The sequence below is a fragment of the Xenopus laevis genome, chromosome 1S, assembly GCF_017654675.1.
Source record: "Xenopus laevis strain J_2021 chromosome 1S, Xenopus_laevis_v10.1, whole genome shotgun sequence".
Lineage (NCBI taxonomy): Eukaryota > Metazoa > Chordata > Amphibia > Anura > Pipidae > Xenopus > Xenopus laevis.
In genome coordinates, this window is record NC_054372.1 from 9,688,167 (window position 1) to 9,712,322 (window position 24,156).

Here is a 24,156-nt window from a genome sequence, read left to right on the forward strand (position 1 = left end):
TGCTAAAACCGGGGGTGCAATTGAAATACATCTATATTCATAAAAATGGACTTGCTCCCAGTAGGAATGAGGTTTTCAGTTCATTATACAAGCCAAACCAATGCAAGAGTATTTGAATATTTGTCACTTTTAAAGGGACACTGTCATGGAAAAACACTTTTTTAAAAAAAAGAGCAAACAGATTTTTTTATATTCAATTTTGAAATCTGACATGGGGCTAGACATATTGTCAATTTCCCAGCTGCCCCTCAGTCATGTGACTTGTGCTCTGATAAACTTCAGTCACTCTTTACTGCTGTACTGCAAGTTGGAGTGATATCACCCCCCTCCCTTTTCCCTCCACAGCAGCCTAACAACAGAACAATGGGAAGGTAACCAGATAGCAGCTCCCTAACACAAGATAACAGCTGCCTGGTAGATCTAAGAACAACACTCAATAGCACACCTCCCAACATTTAGGAAACCTAAGGGTAAGGCCACACTAAGCGATAGCGCGGCGATTTGACTCGCCGCGACTATTCGCCGCGACTTTTAATCCTCAATCGCTGGCGAAACTTTGGCGCTGGCGTCTATGGGGAATCGCTGCGTAAAAACACACGCGGCGATCTTTTTTCTATTCTCGCTCGAAATCGCCTCGCTAGGCGATTTCGAGCGACAATAGAAAAAAGATCGCCGCGTGTGTTTTTACGCTGGCGATTTTGCGCGATTTCCCATAGACGCCAGCGCCAAAGTTTCGCCAGCGATTGAGGATTAAAAGTCGCGGCGAATAGTCGCGGCGAGTCAAATCGCCGCGCTATCGCTTAGTGTGGCCTTACCCTAAAGAGGGACAAAAAGATTTGGCTGTCTGTCAAGACCCAATTAGTTAGAAACTTTGTATTTGTTTCTGGCTGTTCAGTGCAGCAGATCAAAGAGAAAGTCGGGACTTATCAGTACAATTATTATTATGTTACACATCCAGTCACTCCAGCCTTTATACATTACATTTTTGCCCAACTAACTATATTAGATACATTTTTTATTTTGCACAGTCTATTTACCCAGTTTTTATTTTTACACTGAACAATTCCTTTAGGGTTGAACTTGATGGACGTGTGTCTTTTTTCAACCTAACTTACTACTGTATATCACTTACCCGGTTACCCAGACTGGCTACTCATGGACTACCTGCACAATCAGCGAATCAGAACTTTTTGCTCAACCACTTTACATCTCTTCCTGAGGTACTGGCTCTGTTGCAGGACTCTCTACCCTAGGGTAACAGGACTTGACTTAAAATAATTGGTAGATCATTTCTGTTTATAAAATAGGTCCATTCATCTGGCTGATACAATTCTAGTAATACAACTAATGATGCATGGTTCACACATGAGGAAATTCAAAAGAGACTAGAACATGTTAAGATAAACAAAGATCCGGGGCCAGTAGGTATTCATCCCAGGGTTATTAGTGAGCTTAGCTCTGTGATTGCCAAACCTCAAAAAAGGATCCCATTCTCAGCCTCAAAACTATAGGCCAGTTAGTCTGACGTCAGTGATAGGAAAGCTTTTCGAAGGGTTAATAAAGGATAAGATACTGGACTTCATAGCAAATCATAATACTATGAGTTTGTGCCAGCATGGTTTTATGCGTAATAGATCTTGCCAGACTAACTTAATTTCTTTTTATGAGAATGTAAGTAGAGACCTCGATTCTGGGATGGCAGTGGATGTGATTTACTTAGACTTTGCTAAAGCATTTGATACAGTGCCACACAAAAGGTTACTGGTTAAATTAAGGAATGTTGGCCTGGAACATAGTATTTGTACCTGGATAGAGAACTGGCTAAAAGATAGACTACAAAGAGTGGTGGTAAATGGAACATTTTCTAATTGGACCAGTGTTGTTAGTGGAGTACCGCAGGGCTCTGTACTAGGTCCCTTGCTTTTCAACTTGTTTATTAATGACCTGGAGGTGGCCATTGAAAGTACTGTTTCTATTTTGCAGCTGATACTAAATTGTGCAGAACTATAGGTTCCATGCAGGATGCTGCCACTTTGCACAGTGATTTGGTCTAAACTGGAAAACTGGGCAGCAAACTGGAAAATGAGGTTCAATGTTGATAAATGCAGGTTATGCACTTTGGCAAAAATAATATAAATGCAAGTTATACACTAAATGGCAGTGTGTTGGGAGTTTCCTTAAATGAGAAGGATCTTGGGGTCTTTGTAGATAACACGTTGTCTAATTCTGGGCAGTGTCATTCTGTGGCTACTAAAGCAAATAATGTTCTGTCTTGTATAAAAAAGGGCATTAACTCAAGGGATGAAACAGAATTCTGCCTCTTTATAGGTCCCTGGTGAGGCCTCCTCTGGAGTATGGGGGCAGTTTTGGACTCCAGTCCTTAAGAGGGATATAAATGAGCTGGAGAGAGTGCAGAGACTAAGTGCAACTAAACTGGTTAGAGGGAGGGAAGAGTTAAATTATGAGGGGAGACTGACAAGGTTGGGGTTGTTTTCTCTGGAAAAAAGGCGCTTGTGAGGGGACATGATTAGACTTTACAAGTACATTAGAGGACATTATAGACAAATAGCAGGGGACCTTTTTACCCATAAAGAGAATCACGTACCAGAGGCCTCCCCTTCAGACTAAAGGAAAAGAAGTTTAATTTAAAGGAACAGAGTAGGGGGTTCTTCACAGTGAGGACAGTGAGGTTGGGAAATGCACTGCCGGGTGATGATTCAGTTAATGACTATAAGAGGGACTTGGATGATTTCTTGGACAGACATAATACAAAGGCTATTGTGATACTAAACTCTATAGTTAGTATAGGTATGGGTATAAAGAATTTAATTAAAAGTAGGGAGGGGTGTGTGTATGGGGCTGGGTTTTCAACCCAATTTAACTATGTAACTATGATACGAGGCTCTGTGCTCTCACACAAACATGCTAGGTTTCACCAGCCAATCAGTGAACAGACTCCCACTTCTTCCTGTTACAACTGAACCCGCCTCTTTCTCTCACATGATCAGTGACACGCAGAACAGAACAAAATGGCAGAACGGATATACCTGTACCAGTTTGATAGGATTCTTTTATAGATCACTTATATGAATAGAAATTAGCTGCTGGTTAACTTGGTTTTTAGAAGATATAAAGCCCCTTTAAGAAGAACATTTTTACACACGAGCTTGGACAATGGGAGTCACTGGAGGTTCATATGGTAATGAGCGCGGGTGATATTGCTCTGTACTATGGCTTAGTAAAGCTGATACTGGAGGGACATTTTTATTACCTTTGTATCGCAACTAGACTGACCTCAGCAAACGGAGTCAGATCCATCACTGTGGTTACTAAATAGATGTAATAACTCTCTAATGACACCGGATGGCAGTGTCTCCTCCCAAGTATCTGCACCAACTCATTTTTCTCTTTGCTGGAGTGGATTTAGGATTCAGGAGTGGATGTGGGATTCCGGAGTGGATGTAAGATCAGTAGTGGATGTAAGATCAGTAGTGGATGTAAGGTTCAGGAGTGGATATGGGATTCTGGAGTGGATTCGGGATTCAGGAGTGGATACGGGATTCTGGAGTGGATACGGGATTCTGGAGTGGATACGGGATTCAGGAGTGGATTCGGGATTCAGGAGTGGATTGAAGATTCAGGAGTGGATCCGGGATTCAGGAGTGGAATTGGGACTCAGGCTTGTTATGTAGAGGCGCAGCTGTAAGGTTTTGATGAGCATTAGTTGCCATTTGATTTCTTCAGAGGAGGCCTTTTTACTTGTTATTATGAGCATAAATTTGACAGTGATTTACCCCTACAATCCCTTGCTTAGGGCAGGGCACTATTACAGGTATGGGATCCCTTATCCGAAAACCCATTATCCAAAAAGCTCCAAATTACGGAATAGCCATCTCCCATAATTTTATCCAAATAATCCAAATTTTGAAAAATGATTCCTTTTTCTGTGTAATAATAAAACAGTAGCTTGTACTTGATCCCAACTCAGATATAATTAATCCTTATTGGAAGCAAAACCAGCCTATTGGGTTTATTTCATGTTTACATGATTTTCTAGTAGACATAGGGTAGGAAGATCCAAACTACACAAAGATCCATTATCTGGAAAACCCCAGGTCCCAAGCATTCTGGATAACAGGTCCCATACCTGTATATGCATAAGATGAAATAAAACAAGGACTCAAACCAATAGCATAAACACAAATTTATTTAAGAACTGAAATAAAAAATAAAAAAAATTCACAGGTGAACTCCCCGACCCACAAATCATTGGGGGGGGTGTTGCCCTCCGAGGCTTCTGCAAACCATCCAAACAAAACAATATCCCAAAGTAACCGTTAATTAAATTAATTCAATTCGACAGACGCATCTAAATCGGAGAAATTAATTACAGAAACCGCCATTCACATCAGTGCTAGTCATAACTCCGTGTAAAATGAGAAGAGCCTTATTTACATCTCAGTCTAACAAAGCTTTCAATGGCTACAATATATTTCTTTTATTTTTATATAAAAAGAACATTTTAACTATTCCTTTTTAATTTTCCCTCTGCGCCCCCGGAATTTATTAAGTCAAAAAAGCAAATTTAAATGAACAGATTTACAGCGTAAGAGTTTTGGAAAATATCCAAAAAAACGAGAGGTATCTATTTGTACAGTTTAAAAAAAGTGTTTTGGTTTGCGACGAGTGTTAAAGTCCCCCCGGCTCCTCTTCCAGGAACGCTGATTAACGACGGAGCAGCTCTGACGCAATAGTTAGTTCTTCAGGAGTCGCTCGGAAGAACCGATTCAACACGTTTTCATCCAGGTTCCTTCACCTTCAATTCGCCATTTCCAAATGATTCCCCTCCCCCACCAGTGACTGTAAACATTCCATAAACCTCCCAGTTAGGCCAAAGGACAGTTGTGATTGGTTGTGATGAATGAGGTTCTATGTTCACTGACTTGTCATCTGGTTGGAGGGAGCAATGAGTGTCAGCTCAGCTGCCAGAGGAAGTTCATCTGATCTTCTCCATGAAGGTTACAATGTTAAAGTTTCCCCAGACTGGATTCATTAGCTTTCAGGATTGCGATGGAGTCCTTCACCGCATGATAGATTACATTCTTTACCTGCACAAACACAGAGCAACGTTCAAATCAATGCAATAAACCCAGAGCCTTTAATGAAGCACAAATAAGTAATGGAATATATTGTAGGACCATCAATGTCTCCAGGCCGCAGGACTTTTCGGCAACAAGTCATATTTTAGCCCTAATTATTAGAGAGATATACACTTAATTATATGTACCAATGCTGTACCAATGCTCATCTAATATGGAAATGTTGTAGAGCCGGCACTCAAAATAAAGGTATTCTTCCACCAGGTGAGTAAAAGCAAGTCGAAAGATAGAGGCTGTATATTTGGATATAATAAACTTTTTCAACTTGCTTTTACTCACCTGGTGGAAGAATACCTTTATTTTGAGTGCCGGCTCTACAACATTTCCTGGTCTGATCCGCTCCCCTTGCTGAAGGCTTAGGGTGGTGCACTTGGGTCTCTTCCTTTATGTGATGAGTTATTACTCTTTTGGGTCCTTGATTGATTTATCTTCACTGGATTCTCGAATGGTCCCGGTATATCCAGTTTTTCATCTAGATAATAGTCATGAAGGACATCAGGAGGATCCCATATGTGGGCCATTGAGCTGCTGGCATAGTCTAGTCAGCATTGTTTACCTTACACTTTTGGGGCATGGAAAGGAAAAGCTGTGCAGTAACTCCCCTCTCATGCTGGGATAAGGGCAAATGCACAGTTCCAAGTTTAGCTTTAAAGATATTGTGATAAAGCAGCAAGGCATGAATGTTCCCAAAACCCAAAATCAGCATAGGGAAGTGAGTCGGTTGGGTTCTCCTGCAACTCGTTCCCTTCCCCTGCAGCTCGTTCCCCATCCCCCTGCAGCTCGCTCCCTTCCCCCTGCAGCTCGTTCCCCATCCCCCTGCAGCTCGCTCCCCATCCCCCTGCAGCTCGCTCCCCATCCCCCTGCAGCTCGCTCCCCATCCCCCTGCAGCTCGCTCCCCCTTCCCCTGCAGCTCGCTCCCCCTTCCCCTGCAGCTCGTTCCCTTCCCCTGCAGCTCGTTCCACTTCAGCTCGTTCCCCTTCCCCTGCAGCTCGTTCCCCTTCCAGCTCATTCCCTTCTGTTCCCTTCCCCTGCACCTCGTTCCCCTTCCCCTGCACCTCGTTCCCCTTCCCTGCACCTCGTTCCCCTTCCCTGCACCTCGTTCCCTTCCCCTGCACCTCGTTCCCCTTCCCCTGCACCTCGTTCCCCTTCCCCTGCACCTCGTTCCCCTTCCCCTGCACCTCGTTCCCCTTCCCCTGCACCTCGTTCCCCTTCCCCTGCACCTCGTTCCCCTTCCCCTGCTGCAACTTGTAACATTACCTGCAACTTGTCCTCGTGGTTTGTGTGTGTATGGGAAAGGTAGCGAAATTCCTGAGTCAGACAGAAGCAGTGCTTCACATGCTCTGGGGATACAAAGTCTTCTGCTACTTTAATGCAACTGTATAAATTGTGAACCTAAAGAGAGAGGGGACGTTAGTAAGACATTTGTGTGAGAAGTCACCAAAACATTTCTCGGGAGAGTTATGAATATTCAGATATGAAGAATACTTCAAACACAGTAGGAAATAAAGCCCCTCCCCCATAGATACAAAGCAAATATACGGAGAAGATAAGTGCACATAATAAGCTACTGCCTAACACTAAGGGGGTTATTTATTAAAGTCCGAATGGCAAAAACTTGAAAAATTCGAGTTTCTTTTACTATAAAATCTGAATTTTTAGTGGGGAAAAAAAAATAGAATTTTTCGGGAGGATGGAAAAAGTCTGAATCTGAAAATCTGGCATCTCAGACCTGCCGAGGTTGTATATAAGTCAATGGGAGAGGTCCCAAAGATCCTGATCTGCGCTGGGTTTTCGTGCTATAATCCGAAGATTTCGGGGGTTTTCGTGCTATACAAAAAAAATTGTACGATTTGAATTTTTCACAATTTTTTTCCCCGCACAGGAAATTTTTGGAAAAATGTATTGATAAATAAGGGGAAAAACCCAAGCGGTGGTCGGGGTAACTCTTAGAAAATAATGATACATTTTCGGATTTTGATAAATAACCCCCTAAGGGTAAATCTTTAATGACCTGAAAGCAAAGAAGTAGAAATAATGCTGTGAGTAAACTGCCGGGTACCTGGTGTGGCGCCCCCGCTGGGATGAATACGGCATCTCCCAAGAACTGTACAATGGCCCATCCTTGAACCCCGTGCTCCTGCAGCAGCCGCTTCCTCAGTATATTGTCCAGGTACCAGCTCTGATCATGAATGGGGTCGTGATCAGGAGGGTTTTCATGTCCCTCTTCTTCTGCCACCTTAAAGGAGTAATTATACACTTTTTATTCAGCATTCCCACGGGCACAGACAGACCGTAGCCAATTATTAACAAAAGAATGACCTTTGAATTTCTTGTATTCATTTCTGATGGCAGTTATAGCCTGGGGCCCTGACCATAGGGGAAGCACATGACAGAGTGAAGTGACACTTAGCAGGGACACTCCCACCCAGTGATGTCATAGATATTACTCGGCCCCACAGCAAATTACTTTTCAGGCCCCAAAAATGTCTAGAGGTTGGCTTGTTTTACCAATATTTATTGAAATTGTATATGAATTAGGGCCTCATGGGGCCTCTAAACCTCCTGGGCCCCCCTGCTCTGCTTACTCTTTAGTTACGCCCCTGCTGCCACCTGTGTCATGTGACATAAGCTCCACCCCCAGCAGTAATATAAAGCTGCCAGTGTCTATTGCGGCCCGATATCATTATTTACAACTATTGAGAATAACAAAAATCTCAGTATAGTTGCCACCTGCTGCACATGCTAAGATTTTTATTTAAAGGGATACGGTCATTGGAAGACACTTTATTTTCCCCAAAACACATCAGTTAATAGTGCTGCTCCAGCAGAATTCTGCACTGAAACCCGTTTCTCAAAAGAGCAAACAGATTTTTTTATATTTAATTTTGAAATCTGACATGGGGCTAGACATATTGTCGATTTCCAAGCTGCCCCCAGTCATGTGACTTGTGCTCGATAAACTTCAGTCACTCTTTATGCAAGTTGGAGCGATAACCCCCCCCCCCATAACAGCTCCCTAACACAAGATGACAGCTCCCTGGTAGATCTAAGAACAACATCAATAGTAAAATCCAGGTCCCACTGAGACACATTCAGTTACATTGAGTAGGAGAAACAACAGGCTGCCAGAAAGCAGTTCCATCCTAAAGTGCTGGCTCTTTCTGAAAGCACATGACCAGGCAAAATGACCTGAGATGCACCTACACACCAATATTACAACTAAATACACTTGTTGGTTTAGGAATGAAATTTTATATTGTAGAGGGAATTATTTGCAGTGTAAACAGTGTCATTTAGAAATAAAAACGACACCATAAAAATCATGACAGAATCCCTTTAATGGAGAATTCAACCATTAATAAACCCCCCCTACCCTCTGTAGACCTCCTCCCTCCCAGCCTACCTGCCCCCTGGGCAAATGCCCCTGATTTTTTTATCACCCCTCTGTGCAGATTCTGGCCTCGGAGTTCACGGGCGCCATCTTTATTCTTTGGTCTTTTTCGGAGGTTTTGGCGCATGCACAGTTGGAGTTAATTTCCGGTCCCGATCCAATGCACATGGGGCAAAAGTCACAAAATTTTCCGAAAATTTTGTCGGACTTTCGGCGCATGCGCAGTTGTTCGGACCAGAAATTTACGCCAACTGCGCATGAGACGAAAATGCCGTCAATACATGATTATCGGAGAAGAAGAAGATGGCTGTCGTGAACGCTGAGGCCAGAATCTGCAGAGGGGTGAGTAAAAATCAGGGGCATTTGCCGGAGGGGGGGGGGAGCGGCAGGTATGCTGAGGGGGAGGAGGGTCTACCCAGTGTAGGGTTTTTTTTATTACGGGGTTGAATTCTCCTATAAACTGCATTAAATGAGGCCGCAGTAAAGTTGCATACCTTTTTGAGAAACTGGCGGATTTTTTCAGTGTCCTTAGCAGCATATATGTGCCACAGAGCCCCGGGTTTCTCCTTGAACTCAATGAATCGCTTGATGGTCAGCTCATCGGCGTCGCCATCTTGTATTGTCCTGAGCACTTCTGTGGCGAGGTAAAGCAAGTGCATTTAATAACGGCTGAACAGGGAGGGGAAACAATTTACTCATGACATTTAGGAGTTCGATGTACCTTGATCCTGGTCATGCTCCCCCTTAGGAATTCCCACGTATACCATGACGTTGGCAGCATCAGACACATCCAGGTGAAGGTTAGTTGTACCGTACTTTCTGTCCTCTGGTGTAATTAAGCCTTTAAATGAAAGTCTATGTTAGCAATCTACAACAAAAACCGCAAAGAGGCCAAAAAGGAGCAGAAACCGCTTCTGATTCAGCTAATTTAAAGGGGAACTATCTCGAAAATAGCTTCAGCACACTGAAATAAGAAATTTCTAAATACAATCAATTAAAAATTCATTAGCATTTCTGAAATAATCAAGTTTATCTTCACTATTCCTCTTCCAGCATCTGTTTCTCTTCATTCTCTCTTCATGCAGCAGTTGGGTGTCAGATATTCATTGACAGTTAGATCCAATATATCTTATAGGGGAGCTCCTTTTGCCTAGAAGATGTATTAGAGCTCACTCTATTAATATCACCAGACATCATGTCTCTCTACATGCAGGATTTGTGCAAAATGCAGTTGTTTTGTTACATTTTGTTTGTACTGGAACCAGTTATTTGAGCTCTAATACATCTGCTAGGAAACATAAGATATATTGGATCTGTCAATGAATATCTGACACCCAACTCCTGTATGTAGAGAGACATGTCGTCTGGTGAGTTTAATAGAGTGAACTCTAATACATCTTCTAGGCAAAAGGAGTCCCCCCCCCCATAAGATATATTGGATCTAACTAGGGATGCTCCAAATCCAGGATTCAGCCTTTTTCAGCAGGATTCGGCTGAATCCTTCTGTCCAGCCAACTGGAGGGAAATCGCGTAACTTCTTGTCACAAAACAAGGAAGTAAAAAATGTTTTCCCTTCCCATACCCTAAATTGGTATATGCAGATTCGGATTCAGTAGAAAATTTCGCGAAGGATTCAGGGGTTCAGCCCAATCCAAAATAGTGGATTCGGTGCATCCCTAGATCTAACTGTCAATGAATATCTGACACCCAACTGCTGCATGAAGACAGAATGAAGAGAAACAGAAGCTGAGAGAGTGAACATAAACTTGATTATTTCAGAAACTGTACAGAATATTTAATTGATTATATTTAGAAGATTTTTTTATTTCAGTATGAGGAAGCTTATATTAAATTTTCATTTTCACGATAGTTTCCCTTGTGGAAGATATTGCCCCCCCCACCCTTGTAAGGACAACTATCCCCTAGTTCTATATTCAAGAGCAATGCCTTCCTTTCTTCCTGACTTCAGTGTCAGCATATCATTGGTCAGCCAAGTGTTTGCACTAACAAATACTTATGTACACTATAGTTGTGTATAAGGTGGGGCTAGAGAATGTCATTCACTCACCGTATGCATTGTACATTTTGGGCCCAAGATCTGGTCGCACAAAATAGGTTGGAAGTCTTGCTGCGAGGTTCAGTTTGCCCTCCCTCCTGGTGTATTCGGGCAGTGGGATGTTGTTCATCAGGTCCTCAAAGCTACGGGTAGAAAGACCCATGTAAGGTACAAGTAAACACATATTTGCAATGAAATGTTACGGTGATTGTACTAACCAGCCTCTGGTTTTGGAAATGAGAGAAAACTCATTAGGGACCCGTAATCCAGAAACCCATTATCCAGAAAGTTCCGAATTACTGAAAGGCCGTCTCCCATAGACCCCATTATAATGAAATAATCCAAAATTTTTAAAAGTGATTTCCTTCTTCTCTGTAATAATAAAACAGTAGCTTGTACTTGATCCCAACTAAGATATAATTAATCCTTATTGGAAGCAAAACCAGCTTATTGGTTTATTTAATGTTTATATGATTTTCTAGTAGACTTAAAGGACCAGTAACATAAAAAAATTTTTTTAAAAAGGCAACGATCCATCGTGTGGCGCTCGATTTCTCCTCCCTGCCTTCCTTATAGGAGTTAACCAGAGAAGAGAAATTGAGCGCCGCACGATGGATTGTCACCTTGTTGCCGTTTCTGAAGAGGAGCGCAAGCGGAGAATCAGTAAGTTATTTCTTAATAAAGACTTTGCGAATTTAAAGTTAAAAGTGTCTTGGTGTTTTTTTTTTTCTCATTAAAGGGATCCTGTCATCGGAAAACATGTTTTTTTTTTTCAAAACGCATCAGTTAATAGTGCTACTCCAGCAGAATTCTGCACTGAAATCCATTTCTCAAAAGAGCAAACAGATTTTTTTATATTCAATTTTGAAATCTGACAAGGGGCTAGACATTTTGTCAATTTCCCAGCTGCCCCTGGTCATGTGACTTGTGCCTGCACTTTAGGAGAGAAATGCTTTCTGGCAGGCTGCTGTTTTTCCTTCTCAATGTAACCGAATGTGTCTCAGTGGGACATGGGTTTTTACTATTGAGTGTACTATTGAGTGTACTATTGAGCACGAGTCACATGACCAGGGGCAGCTGGGAAATTAACAAAATGTCTAGCCCCATGTCAGATTTCAAAATTCAATTTAAAATTATCTGTTTGCTCTTTTGAGAAATGGATTTCAGTGCAGAATTCTGCTGGAGTAGCACTATTAACTGATTCATTTTGGGGAAAAAAAAATTTCCCATGACAGTATCCCTTTAAGTAGAAACAATTTTTTTTTAAAATATTTCTTTTTTAATGTTACTGGTGTTTAAGCTATGAAGATTCAAATTATGGAACAAGCCATTATCCAGAAAACCCTAGGCCCCGAGCATTCTGGATAACAGGTCCCATACCTGTACTATATCGGCAGGCTGCTGACTGGGACACGAACGGTCAGTAAGAAGAGTGCCATGAATAACTGCACAACTGAACACATATTACCCGAATACATATTGAATTCTAGGATTTGAAGGAGAAAAAAAAAGAGCCGAAGGAAAAGCAGGAAATCCTTCATACCGGGAGAGCATCGTGTCCCTGAAATCTTCCCCAGGAGGCCAGTCTTTCAGTTTCAGCACCATGGATTCTCCTGTATCGTTTTTTAGACGACCTGGAATCAGAAGAGAATTTGCTTGTCACAAGTGTAATGGCAGCTCTCAAACGCTTCCGGTGTGCGATAAATATATCCATAACGTTATACAGGAAAAAAGCAGGTAAAGGCTTTAAAGGTACACCAAAAAGATGTAATTTAATGAAAATGAAAATATAATGGTAAAACTGGTGTTTTTCCTTTAGAAACACATATTTATATAAACAAGCTGCTGTGTAGCCATGGGGGCAGCCATTCAAGCACAGGATACACAGTAGATAACAGATAAGTACTACTATAGTTTATATAAACAAGCTGCTGTGTAGCCATGGGGGCAGCCATTCAACCACAGGATACACAGTAGATAACAGATAAGTACTACTATAGTTTATATAAACAAGCTGCTGTGTAGCCATGGGGGCAGCCATTCAAGCACAGGATACACAGTAGATAACAGATAAGTACTACTATAGTTTATATAAACAAGCTGCTGTGTAGCCATGGGGGCAGCCATTCAAGTACAGGATACACAGTAGATAACAGATAAGTACTACTATAGTTTATATAAACAAGCTGCTGTGTAGCCATGGGGGCAGCCATTCAAGCACAGGATACACAGTAGATAACAGATAAGTACTACTATAGTTTATATAAACAAGCTGCTGTGTAGCCATGGGGGCAGCCATTCAAGCACAGGATATACAGTAGATAACAGATAAGTACTACTATAGTTTTTATAAACAAGCTGCTGTGTAGCCTTGGGGCAGCCATTCAAGGCTCAGGAAACATAGAGGAAAGCCGATGCACACTGCAGAATACCACTGTGTTCTTACAGAGCTTATCTGTTTTCTATTGTGTATCCTGTGCCATTTCTCATTTTTCAGCCTAAATGGCTGTCCCCATAGCTACACAGCAGCTTGTTTATATAAAGCAGGGCTGCCCAAAAGGTAGTTTGGGATCTACCAGTAAACCTTTAGCTGGTGATCAGTAGATCTCAAGACACTGTCAACAAACAGCTTGACTAAATCACCCTCCTGTTTCAGGCTTTTCATTCAGATATTTATGTTAGGGTTACATAAGAAATAGTTGTTAAATACAGCAATATACATTTTCTCATAAATCAATATTTAAGTCATATTTTCCATGTAACAGAATGCTAACAGTGCTTTTACGGCTGTGGATCATAATGGGACAACACTAAAAGTAGACCTCGCATTAGTAAAGTACGGGCACTCCTGACTATAGTAAGTCTTTTTGAATTAAACACATAACTTTAACCAATGCAGAGCAAGAGTACATTTTATTTTAATTATTTTAAAATGCTTTTATTCTTTGGTGTTGCTGTGTCAAAAGATGGCTGTAAAACCTATTGGCCGCCCATTAGTGAGAGAAAACCCGAAGATGACACTATTGCCAGACAGCAAGTTAATTTGGCATGAAACAAAATGCTAAAATACTAGCTTTATACATATACATGCAGCCTCTGGGTACCTCTAGGGCAGGGGTCCCCAACCTTTTCCACCCGTGAGCAACATTCAGATGTAAAAAGAGTTGGGGAGCAACACAAGCATCAAAAATGTTCCTGGGTGGTGCCAAATAAGGGTTGTGATTGACTATTGGTAGCCCCTATGTGGACTGGCAGCCTACAGGAGGTTCTGTTTGGCAGTACATCTGGTTTTTATATAACCAAAACTTGCCTCCAAGCCTGGAATTCAAAAATAAGCTCTTTCTTTGAGGCCACTGAGAGCAACATCCAAGGGGTTGGGGAGCAACATGTTGCTCACGAGCTACTGGTTGGGGATCACTGCTCTAGGGGGAGACAGATACTGACAACTTACTGCTTTTGGTGAGCAATGCATCATCATTGCAGACGTGACATAATCTGTCAAAACCCCTTAGTTTCCATGTACAACTATGGTTCTACACAAAGGCCGCAGGGTGTTTCTCAAACACAGGCTGTAGTATCTGCTCTGAGCCTCTCAGTCTACAGACTTAACACCTTGATTATGGTGTCCACCTGCTTACCTGGAATGTCTTCAAAGCCATCCCAGAAATCTCCAACAGTTGCTCCGGTGATAATGTCATTGGTCCGGCAATTCACCAGGTCAGCTTCCTGATCACCAAATTCCCTTCTAAAGGATTCTGGCCTCCATAGTTCTGAATTCAAATTATTGTGGACCCCAGATACCATCACAGGCTGGGGAAGAAAAGAAAAAAAAAAGGATTTAGTGAATCGATATTAAAATCATCTGATTTGACTGCCCATTTATTGTGAGATAGTAATGCATGCAGTACATCAGAAATTACCTGGCCCTGTTTCCAGCACTCTCTAAATACATTCCAGTTGCTCTTGTTGTTGGGATCTTGCAGGCACAGCAATCGGTTATCACACAGCCAGTAGTGTGGGGTATTAAATCCCATCAAGCTGGGCTGGATTGGAAGCCCCTGTGGTTTTCTATCAAAATCAGACAATGGCCTTGATTGTACAAGGGAAGCAAATATGTCGTCGAGTATTTTAGGGGTGCTCTTGTCACTTGTTTCTTGCTAAAAATGAACAAAAAAAATGCAGTTAATGCAAATTGTAAACAAAACAAATAAGCTGAAAGAGCCCACTGAAAGCCAAGTCTTAAAGCTGGCCATAGACGCAAAGATCCAATCATACGAATCCTCGACCGTGTGTGGAGAGTCCCGACATTTTCCGTGCCATGGAGATCGGTTGTACAGTCGATCGGACAGATTTCTGTTGGCTGCCGATAATTTTGCCGATCGGATGATTTTCAGTGGGAGACTATCACCAGCTTTGTCGGACATAACTTTTGTACGATTACTGTCAGGGGCAGAACATCGGCTGATCTGTTCTTTTACTACTTTAATTAAACTGAAGGTTAGTGGCAGGTCGGGACATGAGGAAGTCCGACTGTTCCAGGATTCGACCGATTGGAACTTTGCGGCTATGGCCAGCTTTATTGGGTCTAGTTGATAAATTCATCCCCCTACCTTTAAAGTGGAAGCATTGAGGAGATTCCGTAAAAAACCGGAGTTATTGCTGGTTGTTGGCGTCAGAATTGAGGAGCCAAATGTTTGAAGGGCGGATACAGGCTTTCCGAAGCTGGCAAATGATGGGAGTGGTTTGTGTTCGGATTTAGAAGTGGAAGCAAATAGATTATCTGCGGAAGAAAAACACATCAATACCTGCTTTCTGTCGAGCCACATGTTAATATCCTGGGGACGTGGTATATATTGTTGTTTAAAGTGGGAAGACAAATATAGTCTTTTCTCTGAGTCGTCTTGGGGGGGGGGCCACAGGGACAGTGGTATAGTTGGTACCACTAGGAGGCAGGACACAACTACAAAAAAAGCAACTGACTCCTCCCACACTGGCTATACCCCCAGCAGGCGGAGTTTAGGTCAGTTTTAGTTGTGTTCTCAGGAGGTTAGGACAGAAAAGTTTTTATCTAGTCAGTTCTTCTGACACCAGGGGCTGTTTGAACCTTTACACTGTGTAAAGGAGCTCATGTAGCATCCCCCAACGTGGGACCTCTTACCGGGGTCCCAGGTGATATCTCCATTTCATGACAGGAGGAGACCAGGCTGGCCGGCAGACAGACAGAGAGAGCAGCTACCAGTGAAGGTAAGTCTACTGGAGGATCTCCCTCCTCCCCCGCTCCCTCCTTATATCCCACGGAAAGGTTAGCACTGGGATGGGCTATTGCATCTGCGGCAGATAGAATTAGTGTGGCAGCACATGGGGCAGAAGCAGCATTTTGGGATACAACAAGCACCGCTACCTCAGCCAGCAGCCTGGCATATCCTGCACGATATCGAACCGTTCTGTATGCCGGACGCCATTTTGAATGTCGGATTTGCACCATTCATAACCCGTGGACCGCCATTTTGGAAATGCTTCTCCTCGCAGAGGCTTTTCTCCCTGGGTATTCAGAGCGGGCTGCTGTACTACACACCTTACGGTTCCAAACAACCAGCAGCAAGGAGGATTTACCAGGGCACCACTCAGGACCTGCAACTCCTCCTCCTTTCCTGTCTAGCTCAGATAAGCGACAGGCTATTCCATACAGGGGTTCTTCCCCTTGTACCTTTGCTTCAGGCCGCGGTGGTGACTTCTTCTTAGGCCTCATCCTCCCACCCGGTAATTCAGGGGACAGCTTTGGTACGTCCCCACTCTCCCCATGTCCCCCAAGATGACTCGGAGAAAATGAGATTTTGTGTACTCTCTGTTAAATCTCTATCTCAGTCACTTGGGGGACACAGGGCTTCCCTCCCAGGATTGAGGCTCTCACTTCCGTCAGACATGATACTGTTATTCAGTTTTTTCTACTGCGTACAATTATAGTTATTTCATATCCTGTTGACTTTGGTACAAACTGACCTAAAATCCGCCTGCTGGGGGTATAGCCAGTAAGGGAGGAGTCTGTTGCTTTTTTTGTAGTTGTGTCCTGGATCCTAGTGGTACTGGCTATACCACTGTCCCTGTGTCCCCCAAGTGACTGAACAAAAAGAGATTTAACTGTGAGTACACAAAATCTCCTTATCTATTGGCAATAAACTGCTTCGGTAGCTTTCCTTTTCCTTTAAAATATCCGTAAAGGGAATGATACCAATAGACAAAAGCTTACCTTTATTTTCTTTGTTTACAATTGTCTGTGGAAAGTTTGTCAGCCAACTTAATGGACTAGAGCAGGCAGGTGTAGGAGGTTTAATAGGAATGGCTGGTGGATCAGGTACAGTGCATACATTGGGCTGTGCAAGGAGAGACTTTATGGGCTCTGGTTCAGGAGTGCTCTGTAAGGAAACACATAGTCAGATAATAAATTAGGATCCCTTCCCAGGTCATTTTGCAACAGATGCAAAAACAAAGGATTACCGGTTTTACTTCTTCTTTTACAACAGGCTTAGATACCGGCCGCATGTGCTTGTTGGAACATGAACAGTTGGACTTTATTCCCCATCTTCCCCTCACAGAATGGACAATATCACATACATCATAAAGAGCTGCAAAAACACAAAAATACATTGTAAACAGTAATACACACACTGAACTAGAAGAATCAAGATGGAGAGTCTGGGATTACCTTTGCCAGGAACAATCTGTGTTGGCATTAGGTTTTCTGGTTCATGTAATTGGCCCTTCATACACTTCAGCCATGAGAACATTTCATTTCCTTCCTCGCCTAAAGAAGGAAAAGTTTACAGTTGCTCAAAGCGCTGACATACTTTTCAATAGGAAAGAGCAATATCGCATATACAAACAGATCGGCCAAGAACCATTCTTTTGTGGGCAAAACTAAGCATTATTTATTTATGTTATTTGTGCCTTCAAATATGTCTTCTAATGATTCACTGTACGTGTTCTGAGCTGCTGTCAGTTACCTGAGCTTAGGGAGACTGAATCTACGGTCAAATATACACAAACACACAATATAAAATTTATGTTACAAGGCTGTTAAGTAAACTCAGGTCCACATTACATGGCTGCATAGAAACCAGTGGATTTGGAATCTGAATTAATAATATGCCCTATAAGATCAGTTTCTATGGCAGATGGAGCTTTATTTTCTGATTTCCAAGTCCCCCTAACAAAACAATAAGATTCAAGATGGGGAGCTGCTATATACAGCTTTGAAAGCCTGGATTATTACAGTTATATAGGGCTGCTGAACCACCAGCCTGGTACAGTAAGTCCAGGACATAAAGTACATCCGTTTTTAGTTTTCCTTTAAAGGAGAAGGAAAGCAACTGAAGCAGTTTATTGCCAATAGATTAGCCACAATAGTGCAGCTATAAGACTATATTTATTCTGCAGAATGCTTTACCATACCTGAGTAAACTAGCTGTTTGTTTAGAATAGCAGCTGCCATATTAGCTTGGTGTGACATCACTTCCTGCCTGAGTCTCTCCCTGCTCACTCATAGCTCTGGGCTCAGATTACAGCAGGGAGGGAAGGAGGGAGGGGGGAAGAGGAGCAAACTGAGCATGCTCAAGCCCTAGCCCTGGAGGTTTAAGCTGAAAACAGGAAGTCTGATTCGGAAGCCCATGAAAACACAATAGAAAGAAAAAAATGTGTTGTTTCTTTTGACAGAGCAGCATTACTTTGAGTGTTTACTGGTGTATTTATATAGACCTTTCTGATGAGGCTTACTTAATTGTAGCCTTTCCTTTAAGCAAAGTAAACGAAGCATCCAAATAACCTCAGTTTATATGGCAACAAAAGGGAACAATGCTACTGCTCTAGTTAAAGGCATTTAAACTTACCACTGCTTAAACTTTTCTTCCTCATCCTATAGCAGTCTACACACACACCAAAGCCACACTTGGGGCACACCCAGTGAAGATTGAATATGGTTGTGTCGCAGGCATCGCACATTTCACGGACCCCGCGTACTGCTCTCTTCCAGGCAACTTGTTCTACAAGAGTTACAATAACGGTTTAGAGATTTCACGGCAAATACACAATGTCTAAACGATCAAAGGTACATCCACATTAACATTATTCTAAATACAACTTTAGCAGTGTCACAAGGAAAATAATATATTACTCTCACTTTTAGGGGGAGATACCAGAGGGATACTATGTGAATTTAATATAGGATCTAAGAAAGCGCTTTTTGCGTTAAAAGGTATAAAATAACAGTAGGTTATATTCACTAGAATTAAAGGGGACCTGTCACCCAGACATAAAAAGCTGTATAATAAGTTCTTGTCAAATTAAACATGAAACCTAAATTCTTTTTTTTTTTTTATTAAGCATTCATAGCTGTTGTAAACTCTTAAAAATATCAGCTGTCAATCAAATATTGTCTGCCCCATCTCTATGCCTTAGGCACAGAGGCGGGACAGACAATTACTTTCACTTTCCATTCAGCACTTCCTACATGTCACTGCTCTCCCCACATTCCCCCAGTTCTCTTCACCATTTAATTGTATAGCCAGGACATGGGGATGGACATCAGGTCCCCCATTCTGGTGCACAAACAACATTCTGAGATGATACAAGACTTGTCTTAAAGGAATTGTTCAGTGTAAAAATAAAAACTGGGTAAATAGATAGGCTGTGCAAAATAAAATTATCTAATATAGTTAGTTAGGCAAAAATGTAATGTATAAAGGCTGGAGTGACTGGATGTGTAACATAGTAGCCAGAACACTACTTCCTGCTTTTCAGCTCTCTTGGTTTACACTGACTGGTTACCCTGGTTACCAGGCAGTAACCAATCAGAGACTTAAGGGCATGGGTCATAACTGTTGCTTTTGAATCTGAGCTTAATGCTGAGGATCAATTACAAACTCACTGAACAGAAATGTACCATGTGGCCCCCCTTCAAGTCGCTGACTAACTCAGAGTTAGAGAGCTGCAAAGCAGGAAGTAGTGTTCTGGCTTTTATGTTACACATCCAGTCACTCCAGCCTTTATACATTACATTTTTTGCTAACTAACTATATTAGAAACATTTTTTATTTTGCACAGACTATCTATTTAAACAGTTTTTATTTTCACACGGAACTGTTCCTTTAATAACAGTGTATACAAAATGGCTCCTGCCTGCTTGTTATAATGTTCTAAGTTTTCTGCGGGGGGGGGGAACATATTGTGCAAATTTTTCAGATTATTGCACGAAACCCAGCGCAGATCAAAAAATCCTTGGGACTTCTCCCAATGACTTATATGCAACTTTGCCAGGTCTGAGATGCCGGATTTTCGGACTTTTTTTTTTTTTCCATACTAGGGGTATAAGGGTAGAACGGTGTGTCTCAAGCCGATGTGTTGCCATGCGGCGAAAGCATGCGACATGTCGGATGTCCTGAAGATACAGGTAGTGAAGGAGAAATCGCAGGTAAGAACTACATTTATCTGTCGGATGAAAACGCTGCACGCGTTTTACCACATGGTGATGTGTCGGCTCGAGCCACACCGTGGAGTTCTACCCTTATAAATAATTTTTTCCACAAAAAAATTCAGATTTCATACTAAAAAAAAAAAACAAATTTTTCTGGTTTTTCGCATTTAGAGTTTAGGAAATAGTCCCCCAAAAGTTAACTTAAAGGTGAATCACCGCTTTAAGCCTAGGCTTTAGCTCTGCAGAAGGACTTTTACAGGAATATATTTTTCTACTGGAAGAAGTCCGTCCCTGGTAAAGCCAAAGCTGTCAGTTATGCAATGAGTTCTTACTTGATGGATCAGTGGAAGACATCACTTCTTTTTCGGACATGACTAGTTTGCAGAAGTGATCTCCAATATTAGCCAGGATGTACTTTGCTGTATCGAGATCAAGGTCCACAACGCTGCTTGCCAGTGGGAGCCACAGATTTATTGCTTCTGCATCGTATTTATTGGGAGTCAGGAAGCCTCCTTCCTTTAGCATGCCATGTTTGTTGAAGTGCAACCTTTAAGAATACGTTCATGTTAGTTGTGTTGGATCAGTGATATACTCCGTAAGGCTAAATGCCAATAATTATAGCAGGTGTGCCCATACTTTTAGAGGCACATTTATAAAGGGTCGAATTTCAAATTCATGCTAGTTTTTATTTTTTTAGACTCGAATATACTCTAAATTCAACTGGAGGGTTATTTATAAAAAAAAAAAAATTTAATATCTAATACTGACTGATTTTACAGACTCGAAAACGCGAATCGAATTCAATTAGGGATGCACCGAATCTATTTTTTTGGTGGATTCAGCCGAACTCCCAAATCCTTCACAAAAGGTTCGGCTGAAAACCGAACCAGAATTTAAATATGCAAATTAGGGGTGGGAAGGGGAAACTTTTTTTACTTCCTTGTTTTGTGACAAAAAGTCAAGCGATTTCCCTCCCCGCCCCTAATTTGCATATGCAATTTAGGATTTGGTTTGCCCGAATCCTCAATTCGGTGCATCCCTAAATTCAATATAAATTTGCCTAAACTCGATTTGAGTTTTTTTCTCTGAAAAACTGAAAAGTCAGGAAGGCTACTAACATGTCCAAATTGGTCTCTTGATGTCTCCCATTGACTTATACATGAACTTGGCAGGTTAGTCAAATTCGAGTTCTTAAAGGGCCAGAGTATGATAAATCTCGAAATTCGAATTAAATCTCAAATCGAATTTGGATAATTCACAATTCGAATTTGAGAGTTTTGACCTAAAAACAAATTAGAATTTTCAATTTGACCCTTAATAAATCAAACAATCTTAACATAATAAATAACTGAATGAAAAGCATGATACAGGAGGGTGATTTAGACAAGCTTTTTGATCCACTGATCACCAGCTAAAGGTCTACTGGTAGATCCCGGTCTACTTTTTCGAGCACCCTTGGATTATATCATACCTTCGGAAATGGAAGAACCTGCAGAATACGGCAGAGTCCCGCTGCTCCCTGCTTCGGCCAAATCGGTCCAGACGGCATTCCCTGCACTTGTGAAGATGAGGCGCAATGTTGTTGCAAGAGCCGTCCTGCACAAAGCAATCCCCGCTCTGCTGAAGCCTTTTCAGCTTTTGTGGATTCAGCAGGATAGATTTGGGGTAAGTTACTGGAGAAAAAGGAATAAGCGTCTTCATGTCGCAGTTCATTTATGCCAAAAATCAATCAGTGAGCAGTATAAAAAGGTATATTAAAGCTCAGTCCTATCTCAGTAATACGTCTGATCTATGATCAAGGACAAATCAAATAGCTAAGCTCCTTGGACTATACAGAAAAAAATATATCAAATTTCTGTATTTTGACGCCTAGTGATAAAGCTATACCACAGGAACAGGCAACCTTCTGCCCTATAGATATTGCTGGACTAGAACTCCCGGCTCCCCCCTGGGTTGAAGGACAACAACATCTGTACGGCCACAGGTTGGACATAACTTGTACACTTGTGAAATTATGAGCTTATTTATAAAATTCCAAGTATTTTTACATGGTACCATACATTCAATGGGGGGAGGGGTGGGAATACAACTAAAGGGGAACTATAGCAAAAATGAAAATTTAATATAAGCTTCAGCATACTGAAATAAGAAACTTTCTAAATATAATAAATGAAAAATTCTGTACTGTTTCTGAAATAATCAAGTTTATGTTCACTATCCCTCTCTCAGCATCTGTTTCTCTTCATTCTGTCTTCATGCAGCAGTTGGGTGTCAGATATTAGTTAGATACAATATATCTTATAGGGGGCTCCTACAGGGGGCTCCTGTAGCGAGACATCATGTCTCTCTACATGCAGAATTTGTGTAAAAGGCAGTTATTTTGTTAGATTTTGTTTGTACTGGAATCAGTTATTTGAGTGAGCTCTAATACATCTGCTAGGAAAGGAAGCCCCCCTATAAGATATATTGGATCTAACGGTCACTGAATATCTGACACCCAACTGCTGCATGAAGACAAAATGAAAAGAAACAGATGCTGAGAGAGGAATAGTCAAGATAAACTTGATTATTTCAGACATGCACAATATTTAATTGATTGGATTTAGAAAGTTTCTTCTGTACAACAAAAGATGAATTATTGGTACATACCACCATCAGTTTTGTTTGGGCTCTTTGTATAAGGTGGCTCTTGGGGTTTAATGGCTTTCACACTGGTATGATTGTTCTCTGGTTTCCTAATGACATTTTGCTCTTGCTGCGGCACGCAGGTCTTCTGCAGTGCAGTTTTAGGAGAATCTGTTACGGAGAGCATCTTTTGTTCCGGGAAACTCTTCACGGAAAACTCAAAGCCCTTTGGAAAGACTGTTGACGACTTTGTAAATGCAGCAAAAAGGTTCTCTGACTTGAGGCCATTTTCACTGTTTGGTTGGCCAGACCATGAAGGCATCGTAGATAATGATGAAAAAGTACTGGGGCTTTCCATGATCCCAAAACCCATGCTCCTCTTATTGCCCTGAGAGGCTGCAGCGCTCAGGAACAAATTGGTCTCCTCTCTGTTTGCATCACCATTCAACACTGTAGTATCTCCTGGCAAATTCTGGGCGCCTTTCCTGAAGAAAAAACAAGAACTACATTAATAATCTTTTCTATAGCTTAAAGGAGAAGGAAAGCTACGGAGGCATTTTATTGCCAATGGATTAGCTGCAATAGCTAGAATGCTATATTTATTCTGTAGAATGTTTTACCATTCCTGAGTAAAAAGCTCTAGAAACTCTGTTTGTTTAGAATAGGAGCTGCAGTATTAATGTGGTGTGACATCACTTCCTGCCTGAGTCTCTCCCTGCTCTGGGCTCAGATTACAGTAGAGAAGGGAGGGGTGGGGGGAGAGGAGCAAACTGAGCATGCTCTTGCCCAGGGCAATGAGGTTTAAGCTGAAGGCAGGAAGTCTGATACACAAGCCCATGTGTACACAATAGAAGGAAAGAAATGCAGTATTTCTTTTGACAGGGGACTCAGAGCAACATTACTTTGGGGGTTTACTGGTATATTTAGATGGACCTTTCTGATAAGGCTTACTTAGTTTTAACCTTTCCTTCTCCTTTAAATGTTACAAATTGTGTCCCTTTTCAATTAACACACTATATCTACATCCCTTTAAAGCCGATCTGTCACTGTTTACTCTGCAAATAATTCACTCTACAATATAAAATTTCATTCCTGAACCAACAAGTGTATTTAGTTGTAATATTGGTGTGTAGGTGCATCACAGGTCATTTTGCCTGGTCATGTGATTTCAGAAAGAGCCAGCACTTTAGGATGGAACTGCTTTCTAGCAAGCTGTTGTTTCTCCTACTCAATGTAACTGAATGTGTCTCAGTGGGACATGGGTTTTTACTATTGAGTGCTGTTCTTAGATCTACCAGGCAGCGGTTATCTTGTGTGAGGGAGCTGTTATCTGGTTACCTTCCCATTGTTCTTTTGTTTGGCTTGGGGGGGGGGGGGGAAGGGGGGGTGATATCGCTCCAACTTCCAGTACAGCAGTAAAGAGTGATTGAAGTTTATCAGAGCACAAGTCACATGACTT

General features: G+C 41.8%; 1 protein-coding gene across 1 annotated transcript in view; it reads right to left on the reverse strand.

The window, feature by feature from the left end:
* Positions 1 to 4,189: 4,189 nt before the first annotated feature.
* The window catches only part of kdm3a.S (lysine (K)-specific demethylase 3A S homeolog), a gene marked incomplete at its 5' end in the record, with an annotated part of 45,770 nt that continues 25,803 nt past the window's right edge, over positions 4,190 to 24,156 (reverse strand). The window contains 17 exon segments of the mRNA NM_001095502.1: positions 4,190 to 5,108; positions 6,417 to 6,551; positions 7,219 to 7,395; positions 9,045 to 9,184; positions 9,272 to 9,391; positions 10,619 to 10,749; positions 12,150 to 12,240; positions 14,245 to 14,416; positions 14,527 to 14,763; positions 15,217 to 15,386; positions 16,854 to 17,019; positions 17,102 to 17,229; positions 17,310 to 17,408; positions 18,490 to 18,642; positions 20,405 to 20,619; positions 21,544 to 21,745; positions 22,722 to 23,182. Of these exon segments, the coding sequence (NP_001088971.1) occupies positions 5,028 to 5,108; positions 6,417 to 6,551; positions 7,219 to 7,395; positions 9,045 to 9,184; positions 9,272 to 9,391; positions 10,619 to 10,749; positions 12,150 to 12,240; positions 14,245 to 14,416; positions 14,527 to 14,763; positions 15,217 to 15,386; positions 16,854 to 17,019; positions 17,102 to 17,229; positions 17,310 to 17,408; positions 18,490 to 18,642; positions 20,405 to 20,619; positions 21,544 to 21,745; positions 22,722 to 23,182 (2,878 nt within the window). The 3' untranslated portion in view covers positions 4,190 to 5,027.